Below are 11378 nucleotides of genomic sequence, written 5' to 3' on the forward strand. Positions count from 1 at the left end.
ATGATGCTGCATGAGGAATCTTGAAAATTTATGCCTAGTAGGGATAGGCTGGTTTTGTTTTTTTTTATTTTATTTTTATAAAGGGTTAATTTGTAGCGCATCCTGCAAGCTGATATGTGGGATAAATAGTTTGGACACTGATTTGTAATCTCTGTTTATGAGTACATGACTGCTATTCTTATAAATGTCATCACTTTCTTGGTAGTATCTGGTAATTTCTGAGTCATGAGGTGCTGACAAAAATCCACTGCACTTAATGTGAAACTTGAGGCATTTTGCTCATTCCAAAAGATATTAGCAATAGCCAGCCCCACATTTAACTGATAAATAACGTGTACATGTGCACATGACACAGTTATGCTGCTATACGGATTTTTTCCTCTTACCTAAAATCTTTGTGGAAATACATCAGAGTTCAAATCATGACAATTGTTTTTTCTGGATTGTCTTAATGGATACTGATAGATGTATGTATGGAGTCAATGCATTGTGCCAGTGGGAGCAGATCCATACGAAGGCGGAGCAGGCTTCCTTTGGTGGATTTCATTTGAACTTGGATATCCTGGCTATAAAAGTGAACTCTGCATATGTTGTCACCAACTTAAGAAATGAAACCTCTCACCTGGAGCTGAGTACTGAAAAATATTTCATTTCTCCATTATTCCCCTCTTTATTTACAGCCATACAGCAGGATATGAAAATGAGAACCACAGCGCTCCCATGTTATACAGCTGTGGGGCCCAATACAGAATACACACCCATGGAGTTTTTAGAGGCATACAAGTGAGTATAGTAGGGCATTCTTCATAGGGAAGTAAAACTGCTGCCTGTTTATAATGTTCATTTACTACTTCACTGGTATTTATAAATCCATCCTTGATTTGCGGTTTCCCTGTGTTATCAAGAAGTGCTTTACATAAGTGTCCTGACTTCACTGAAGCCATTGAAGTATAAGATTTCTTTCTGACACAGTCATTTAAAATTGTTTATTTCTTCTTCTAAAATATATCTGCAAGACAATATTCCTTACCAGCTTCTCAGGATGGTCCAAAATACATGATCCAGTTTCCAAGTTCTAGCTCCAGTCACTTTGGCCGTGTGAAGCTTCAGTGGTTACAATGAACTACACCTGATAACTATATATAAGAAAGTGTTAGATGATATTTTGCTTTTACAGATTTCTGAAACCTTACTAATTCAAACATATTTTCTTAAGACAAAATATAGTAAGTGATTGTTTCCTAATGACTAAGTAATTAGTGAATATTTGGAGGTACTTACCATTCATGGGAGTTAATTTCATCCCTTTCTGAAACAGTCATATCATCAATAAATACCACTGTAAAAGATACACCTTCTTAAAACTGATGGCAGAGTCATTACATAATATTTGTCTGTTCTGTGTTGCTCTGTGTTGTCAACATACATCAATGTTTTTAGGCAGCATCTTTTCTCCTTTTCCTTTTCTGTATAGTTTAACAAGTCATTATTCAGTGGCAAGCTCTCAGAAATAAGCTCGTGAGCCAGCTTTTGTTGAGGGAATAAAAGTAAGCAGTTGACATTGTTTAAGGAAGTTAATTATCCCAGAAGGAGAAGATCATCTTTGATGGAACATTGTGACAGTGGCCAAAATGCATTAAAGCTGAACTATTCACCGGCTCCACCTAGAGAGTCTTTCTTGTTTTGTTTTTTACCGATTTGTATTAACCCAATACATTAATTTCCCTCTCCTTTAACTTCATATGAGTATTTAAAATAAAGAGGAGAACGCTACTCTGGCTTGTGCTCTTATCTCTTGCACTGGTATAAGCCTAAAACTATTTCATATGCCAATGAGTGTTTTTCCAGGATTGTGTGATTATACATGAGGTCAGAATGTGGCCCATTTAATCTTGCATATAAATATTGGTGAGAGAATTTAATAAGTAGAGTTCACTGTATTTCGCCTTCAATTAATTTTAATACTCTGCAAAGAACAGATTAAGGTTGTACTTAGTTAATGTAGAATAAAATAAAATTGCCTGTTTGCAGTATAATATATTTAAGTATCTCTTTGTCCTGGAGAAGTGCCTCTAATTGTTTGTCTTTGAATATGTTAAGTAAAAGCTTGAGAACATTGAGAACATACATGTTGCATTAGCAAGTCTCTGTCATTGTAGGATGTCCGACGGGTGCCAGGAGTAGCTCCAACTATTGTCCGATCAGCAAGTGAGACAAATGAAAAGCGTCCCTTCATGTGTGCGTACCCTGGCTGTAACAAGCGATACTTTAAGTTGTCCCATTTACAGATGCACAGCAGAAAGCACACTGGTAAGTGTCAGCATGGATTGGTATAAATCACGTTACAGCACCGGACAGCAAAGTGGGTAGGGTGATTTTAAAATAGCATAAGGTGCAAAAAATGATCTGCCAGGTCAGGGGCAGCGAGAATCTGTCAGATGAGGGATGTATGTGCTCTGTCATCTGGGCAATCCTTCTTTTGGATGCAGAAGACTGAATCTAGTGAAGAAAAACACAGGGCAGCGCTGACAGCAACTAGATCACCTCCCTCCCTCTCTTACTATTATAGGGCATCATTCAGGGCTGTGAATCTTCTTTTTTTTTTTTCTTCATTTGGGAGCATCAAAGCTTGTTCCAAATCTTAACTGTTGTAACTGTTAAGAAGTTTTCTCTGCAAGAGGAACCTAGACATATAGCATCCTCTTGTCCTCCTGTGTAAGCCTTTTCTGGTTGGGGGTGGAGGCAGGGATTGGCAAATGAGCTTCCTTGCTGTGGGATCTTTCCGTGAAGAATTGAGCCTGAAGCCAGTCATTTGTAGGCTAAGATCTGGATTCCCTCTGAGTTCAGGCAATATAAGTTACATCTCAAAATGTGGAAATCAAATGCCCTGCTGCAGCTTGCCAAAGAGTAAACAGAATTATTTCCCTTATTGGGAGATTTATACTGTTGGAAATGTAAAATTATGATATACCTTTAGATATGCTCCTTATGCATTTTTTTTGACTGCCTATCATATTTTTATTTAGACAGTTCTTTCTGTGCTAATCTGTGGATAAAATCTGTAAATATGGATGTTCAGTCAGCTATTAATATGACGGAAGGTCAATGGGATGAAACAGACAACAGGAAGGCAGTCCATACTGACCTAGCAGATTGTCTAACATTTCATAAAAAATAGTTGCAAAATTTTCCTGGAGACCATGTGGTGATATCGGTTAATTGCGTAAAATACTTATAGGTGAGAAATGAACATTATAAAGAATTTTTAATTCCTGAATGGGCAAGTCACAAAATATTCAGATAGACATCTTCAATGTTGCTCAGATTACACATTCAAGATAATTTAGATTGTAACTGGAATTTAGTCTTTAGAGGTGAAGGTCTACAGAAATGCTATTCTATTTTCTATAAATAAATTGGAAACAAGAAAATTTAGAGATCTTTTGGGGTCCATTAACTGCAGTATTTTTCTCGAGCATGCCTAAACAGTTCTGAATTTTTCTCATAATCACGGTTTCTTTCATTCCTAAATTGATTTACTCTGTATTTTAACAGTCATAATTTGTTTGTTCTGGTCCTGTATTTTATTCTATTTAGTTGCTTGGCTTTCGCAATATTATTTCTGGATGCATGACAAGGACTTCAGGTTACATCGTTTTTTTTTCCTTAACTGGAGAAGATTTTCAGAATTATACCACATATAGTCTAAGCATGTAGGGTCACAAAAGCCGCAAAGGACGTAGGGGATAGGACTATGGCCGTCTAACATCCTGAGAGAGACTTTTCCCATTGTCTTTGAGGTCATACATGCACCTCCTTTGGTTTACTCTATAGTGGAACAGGGTAGAGGAAAAACATTTTTTTCCCTTCAAACATCTCTTCTGTACAGGTGGGCCCAGATCTTTCTGCCACTATATTTTGATGTGTTGACAACAAAACTTATTTATTTCTCAAACGTTTGCAAGTTACTTTCCATAAGAGGCCAACTTGATTCCCAAAGCTTGTATTTGCTGATACAAACATTGCCATTGATAACACCGTGTAAGCTTTTGAGGTTGGTTGCAGCTAAAGAGGGGAAGCAAGGGATAGTGCACTGCTGGTATAAGAATTGCTTGGGTAACTTGCCTGGCTGATGCATTCAGATTTAGGATCAGAAGGGAGTTCTCCCCTTTATCAGGCTGGCAGGGTTTTGTCCTCAGCCTGTTGTATAGGTACTAGCCATTTCCTATGATTATTGTCTGGAAATTTTACTTACCAAATTCCCAGCTGCTGTAGAGACTTAGAATATGATGCTTTTCATTTCTTGTTTCCTCTTGTGGTCTGTTAGTCCTAGTTTTTGGGAGTGCTTGGTGAACTATACTATATGGGAGCATCTGGAGTGGATAGTCTATGAAGACTTCTGAGTTAACATATTTTCTTGGCTGCTTGGTGTGGTGGAGGGTCTGGATTTGGTGGCCATAATGGTCTTTTTCAGTCCCATGCTCTTCAGGAGTTCTGAAGAGCAGTTGAACTGACTGTTGTGATGCAAAGCCATTTCCAGTCTCCTTTGTAAATTCATGTCTTTGTCTGTCCAAACCTTATTTGTGTCTCCTGCGTGTGGAAAACCTGATTGTCAAAAGCAAAATTTGGAAACCGATTTTCTCCAAGGGCAGATCAATCATTACTATGAAGAATGCGTGTGTCTTGTTGATAACAGTTGTAGCTACAGTTCACGCTTCTCTGCACCTTCTTTCTTTTCTCCACCTGCTTGTTTTTATATGTTAGGGGATGTCTTAAGGGGCCAGTATGGCTCGAGTGAGGCTGTTGGTTTATGTTGATAATTATGCGGGTGTCTCTTAGGCTCTCTGATCATCTTTTTGTTTGTAACCCAATGAACTCCAAAACCCTATTCTAGAGTTCTCTATTAGGTACAGAAATTGGACTTGGTGGAATTAGCATATTGGACAGAAAGTCGTTGGCAAACATAACACCTCATGTTCTTACTAAACAAAGGGATGTGTCTCTTCTTTGGCTTCAATGTTTTGATGGGGAGGAATCCTGATGAGCCAGTCTAAAGTCAGGAGAGCTGTCAGATGTCAGCTGAAGTGAAGGATAATTTGGTTGTGTTTGGTATACCTCTCTACAGCCAACATAAAATTTTACTAGTCCTCCTATAAGGTGATTCTGGATTCACTCATGGGTTTGAAGCTCTTCCACCTTCCTTAGTGTAGTGGTAGGTCAATTTTAAAAATTATGAACACATGATTTGAGAACAAGCTGTTAACATATACCTAATATTAAACCAGCAGATAGTATCTTTGCAGAATAATGTTGGCTCTTGATTATCTTTTTTCTTTCTATAATAGATACTTACAGAGGACTGGCTCATCAGATCTTCCATTCTTCACTGGTTGCAGTATTGCAAAATCAGGCAGGGCCCTGGATTCTGTAATCAGTTTTTACCAATGTTTCAACATAGCCCTAGTTGAAAATATGTTGACATTTTGTACCCTCCAAGACTGCTTATCCATTGTTAACAATGCCTTTATTGAAACATGTACAGCCAAAAAAGCTTTTTTCTTATCTTGGTGTATTTTGCTGCAGTAGATAGGCCTCTGAAAGAAAATGCAAAAATACATATAACTTTTCAACAGTACAGCAAATAATGTGAGTTGTCATCCTGTGGCAGAATTCAGAGACTTCTTTGATGAAACAAGTTGATGTCTAGACCTCCATAAATTTCATTTATGGTGGAAACATCAGCATTCTTGCCAGAGACCCTTTGGGTTCAGTGCCACACATTGGAAAAACTGGATTTATCCTAACGGAAAGCTGAGCATCTTTGCAGAGAAAATATCCTCTGCCTCTTTGCCAGGGATATTCTTCAGCCTAAATATGCTCAACTGCAGGTATGAGCTTCTACAATGAAGTATGAGAATCTGTAAATCAGGAAGGCTGTCCTTTATGTGGTAGGGGACTCAGGTCTCAGTGGTGAATTTCTGAGGCTCTGGGGGGGGTGTAAGTAATGCAGTCTAATAATGATTTTTATGCTAATCATCTACCAATGATTTCTTTGCTTTGACAGAAGCAAATATCCTTTTACTATGGCATGTGCCACTGTGCTGCTAAATGCTTTACAGTCATTAGTGCAGTTCATCATTACAACACCTTTGAAAGACAGAGCTATGTCCTCTATATACAGAGATGATAAATTGATAAATGGGTGTAATTGTGGTTGAGCTGGGAACTGCACAGGCTCTCCTCTTAAGAGTCGGGTATGGTAACTTCTAGGGTGGCACTCTTTCATTAACGTTGCTTTGAAATACTGACCTTCATAGTTAAGCCATGGAATACCATTCTGCAGAATACTGTGGAAGCTGAAAGTTTACGTGGATTCAAGAAACAACTGGACAAATTAATGGAAAGAAACTCCATTAAGGAGTGTTAAATAGAAAGCCACCTTTGGCTTAGAAAGTTGCTAACTCATGAACTGCTGGATACTAGGAGAGTGTGCAAGGAAAGTACTGCTGCATCCTTGCTATCTTCTGCTCTCCTGCAGGCATCTTCGGTGAGCCACGGTGGGAGACTGCTGGGCTGGATGCACCTTTGGCCTCACCCAGCATGGACTGCTTTTAGGCTTTCATTTCTATGGCATAAAATAAGAATACTTATGTATTTAAAATATAAAATTAGTTTCAAAACAGTAATGACATCTCACACCTGAACTACAGTGTGAAGATAACAGAGAACGTTACCTGTAAAGGCTCCCTACTGAATAAAGAAACATACATTCTATCTAAGTTTGCTAAAGCAAATTATATTGAATAGAAAAATGTTATATTAGCGAGGTAAAGTTGTGATTATGGGGTTGTGCTCATTTGATTAAGTGGGTGTACAAGAAAATAGGTTTAAATTGGTGAAGGGAGTATAGACAAGCCTTCAGATTCTCATTCAGACTTGCAGTCTCTGGTTTCAAAATTAGCCTCTACTCCTCATGTTTTCTTGTAAGTGGTGGGCTTTTGCTCTTGGAGCGCTCCTTAATTAAATGCAACGATTATGAATATTTCGTGCAACTGCTACAGCAGTAGAAATTTCTGTTTTCCCATGCATCTGGGCAAGTGAATTTGCTCCAGAGAAAATGTGCATGCTTTCTCTAGTTTAAGTTAACTATTTTTGAGCAAATAGGTTTATTTTATTAGAAGCATTTACTGCGATACGTGCAAAGGCTGATTCATACTTCTTCTGCGATTGTTGAGCTTTATTTTTTCTAAATATTTTCCTAAATATTAAAGAACTGCTATTCCTTCTATCCTCTCTCATCTTGACTATTTCATTATGCACTAAGTTTAGCCTTTCTTTTGTGTGCCCTCTTTCAATAATGAAATGTAAATAATCATGGAAGCCTCCAAGTCGCAGGTGGAAGGACTGGTGAAGCTTCATCTTCATCTCCTCTTTTGTTTTGAAATTGTATATGGTCACATAGGAAGGCGACAGCATTATGGGATATTTTTCATACATTACGAGATGTAAGCCTTTTACTGGAGAGGCTTTAATAGGCCTGGGGAAACTAGACACTGCTCTAACCCCTCTCGTTATAGTGATTTAATGAGGTACTAACAGACTTTTTCTAATCTGGGACATCTCTGTCGTCCTGTGCTGATGAAACTTATGGAAGTTGACAGGTATGTGACAGTTGGCTTTGGCAGGCATTTTGCTTGGCACTAGCTGACGTGGAAGATGTAGAAGGAAAGGGAAATTAGGATTTCTGTCTAAATATTGTGCCTCTTTTTGTTTGCTTGCTTTTTTTTTCCATGCAGTGTCATCGTATCTCTGTGGAAGCATCTTGGATTGATGACTTTAATATATGCATTGGTTAAATTTGTCCTTAATTTAATCAAGATTATATTTCAAAGTATTTAAAGAAATACTTTCCTGTGCATGCCCATCAGATCCGTTATACTGTTTTATTCAAATAACTCCTTAACCATCTTCTGCGTTTATATTGCAATTAGCAGACAATCATCCTGTCACTGCATTCTGCTCTGCTGACATTCCCCCTCTTAAATCTGCCAAAGGGCTGAATTCCTTGCAAGTAAGTGGTTTCTGAAAAGCAGGCACCCCCTAGGGAGTCCTTGCGGTCAAAGTGTATGGAACTATTTCAAACACCTGTGGCAACTTTAATCCCTTATGCTAATAAATTAAGCACAGCAGACATGGAAATTGTCCACACCTAGGTTTGAGAATCAGTAAACTCCTTTGGGTGACTGTCGCAGGAAGTTAGCTTGTTCTTGCAGATTTAGTTGCTTTTGTAAAATTTTGATCTTTAGCTGCGCCAGTATGAATCTGGAATGTTCTCCTTAATATGCTACTTATACTGTGTCACCTAGATCAGCAGGCTTCTGCTTTAAACTGAACTAGTTTGCATTGGTATCTCAGAACACCAGTGCAACCAGAATACATTCGTCATCATAATAAAATCAGAAATGCAGACACTTGCAATGAAGATTTATGAAAGTGATATGTGTTTAAAAATATACCCAGAGAAATTAAACCCACTGCCCACTTCGGCTGGTGTTTTTCTTTAGGTCCTTCCTACCGGACCTTTGTTTCACATCTCAGCTTTCCACCGTAGACAAAGCAGGTCCCAGCTGGTCTCGTGTGTATCTTCCAGATAAAACCCAGGATCCTCCCAGCTTTGCAGTGAGAGATGTTGCATTACTTCTTGTGCTGAGGCCTCTGTGCAGGGCTGTGGCACTGTAACCAGACTTTATGTAGGTATAAATGTAATTATATCTGAGGCTTTTGCAGGATTCCAGTGTTGTGCAAAGGGGCCTTAGAACAGATGCGAATCAGATCTGAAAGATCATACAGCTTCTCCTGTAACAACGTAAGGATTTTTTTTTTTTGTGCTGGCCAAATTTCACCAACTCTGTATGCTACATGCCAGCAGTGTGCCCCTCTTTCCACAAGCTCCTTGATTGCTGCATTTCTTTTTGCATGTTTATGTGGTTGGTGACGTCCTTTGCATTGAAAACCATGTTCATTTGAGACACTAGTTTGTAGGGATTTAATTTTTTAAGAAAGTCAGAATCTCACTTTTCGTCCCAGAGAAAACCCATCCTGAGGATCTCTGCTGAACTGTATGGGAGGTGGAGGAAGAGTTTATATTTATCTGAGGCTTTCCAATAATTCATAGATTTGCCTGCAGGAGGTGTGCAGCTACATGAGAAATTCTATTTAATGGTGCTTTATGGAAGAAACATCATTTGTGTTTTGGGGAAAAAAATGTATTTTTCTGTGATTGAATTTTGCTCAGTTTCTTTTAATTTATTTAGTGTGGTTAAAATTGCCACCTACATGGATGTCATTTGTTTAGTTTTTGTTTTAAATCCAATTTAGAGCAAACTGCAAGTTGTTCCCTTGTACAAATTATGTATTACTGAAACAGGTAGAAAGGGCTTAATAGAGTTTTCAGAGAAATACAAATCAAGGGACTTCTGTTCTTTTCCAGCAGAAAACAATGAAAAAACCCTCATGCAACCTGAAATTTTTTGCAGCTTTAACCTAATGGGCTATTTTTTTGGAATGAGCAGATTCAATATCAGTGTCAATGCCGTAGAATTATGCCAGTTGTTCCCCACTGATTCCAACACAGCTGTATGGTTTTATAGCAAATGAGTCCTGATGTACCACTAGACTGCTTTAGACAGGAGAGAAGTCTTTTAGTGTAACACATTTCATCTTCTGATTCTAGTTGATGTTCCCTTATTTAGCCACATTTTCTGATAAACTGTTTGTCCTTTACAGGTGAAAAACCTTATCAGTGTGATTTTAAGGACTGTGAACGAAGATTTTCTCGTTCAGACCAACTCAAACGGCACCAAAGACGACACACAGGTTTGTTGGCAACACATTGCTATTCATTAGAGTTCATCTTTATATGTGAATTGCGATCCAAAAAGTATACTTCTAAACCTCTATTTTTCTGATGTTGTGTCTGCTCATACACGATACCTGTAGTGCCAAATTCTTGAGGTTAGCTTTAGGAGAGGACTGCAGCTGACGTTTTTTGTTGGCATTTCAGCACTACTATGGTTGTATAGGCGACCCTTTAATCCTGCCACCATCTTTTTGAAATAGCTTTCTTAATGAAACTGTTTGCTCTATACTGCATCCCCAATATAGGGAATATATTATTTTTACAAACCAAACAGTTCTGCAAGAAAAAGTTGCCAATGAGTAACCTGATAAACGCTACTGTTGGTATTCTGATGTTTGTGTGGCAATGCTAATAGGTGAATGCTGCCTGTGCATAACCTGAAAGGTTGGTGGAATTACTGTGCATTTATACGTGGAAAGCAGAAGTGGAGAAGCAAAAGCCACACCAGCTATAATGCTTAAGACCCTAATTCAGCAAACCACTTAAGCTTAGATTTGAGCCTTTCTTGAATTCTGCCAACTAAAGAAGGATTCTAGGAGCAGCAAGGAGAGAAACGTCAAAGATCTGGCTGGATGGATTGCACAAATAACCCGGAAAATGTGTAGCAGTTCACATACAGCAGAGAGGGCAGCAGGAGTCATGAATGGGTCTGGGTCCTAGCTAGACTATCTTTCTCAGTGAATCATTTACTGGGTGAAGTGTTCCGAGACAGCCAAAACTACTTGTGAGTTCAGTCCAGATTCAGCAAGTTTTTGCACATACACCATTTTCTGGAAGCGTCAAGACAGCCCATTTCAGCATTTCAGGAGTTCTTGGAGGTCTAGATCAGATTGACAGGGGAGACAGCTGCCCTTCTCAAAGTCACAGAAGAGGAGAGGGTGATGACTCCAGCCTCCTAGCTGGGAGTGGAACCATGAGGGCGCTCTGCACGGAACATGAGAAAGGGCTTCAGAGTACTCCTCCGACTGAGTCAGAGCAAGAAACTGCATTTGGGTCTCCTGTATCTCAGGGTGTGTCCTGACAATTGGTTTACTCACTGTTCTGTGGTGGATTTCTGCCTACTACATTTCTTGCTAAAGATGTTCTATCCCACTTAAACGGTGTTATTGAGAGATGTAGGAAGTGTCTCTGGAAGCTGGTGGTAACAGTACTCTATTGGGATGATACATTTTTAGCAACTGCATGCTAGAACACATCTGTGTTAAGCAGTCCCCAAGACTTATGTGTAGTGTGCAAAGTAAGTGGCAGAAGTGTGAGGTAAGTTAAGCCTATTAGGAGCATATAGAAATATACCTCTGCACCTTTATTCTTCTTATGTCATATTTGCTCATACATGATACCAATTGTGCCAAGCCACAGGATCAGAATTAACAACATTTGCGGATCCTCCTTAGTCCAACAGTATAAGTGGGTGTTTCTTTATGATGGTGCTGTTTGGATGCTTCAGACCCAGACATCG

At 38.9% G+C, this 11378-nt stretch overlaps 1 protein-coding gene across 1 annotated transcript in view; it reads left to right on the forward strand.

Moving 5' to 3' along the window:
• Positions 1–680: 680 nt before the first annotated feature.
• WT1 (Wilms tumor 1) overlaps positions 681–11378 on the forward strand; it is a gene marked incomplete at its 5' end in the record, with an annotated part of 14497 nt that continues 3799 nt past the window's right edge. The window contains 3 exons of the mRNA XM_009575435.1: positions 681–783; positions 2160–2310; positions 9787–9876. Coding sequence (XP_009573730.1) covers positions 681–783; positions 2160–2310; positions 9787–9876 — 344 coding nt within the window. The remainder of the gene's footprint in view (positions 784–2159; positions 2311–9786; positions 9877–11378) is intronic.

This window comes from Fulmarus glacialis, unplaced genomic scaffold (assembly GCF_000690835.1).
Source record: "Fulmarus glacialis isolate BGI_N327 unplaced genomic scaffold, ASM69083v1 scaffold37853, whole genome shotgun sequence".
NCBI classification, from domain to species: Eukaryota; Metazoa; Chordata; class Aves; order Procellariiformes; family Procellariidae; genus Fulmarus; species Fulmarus glacialis.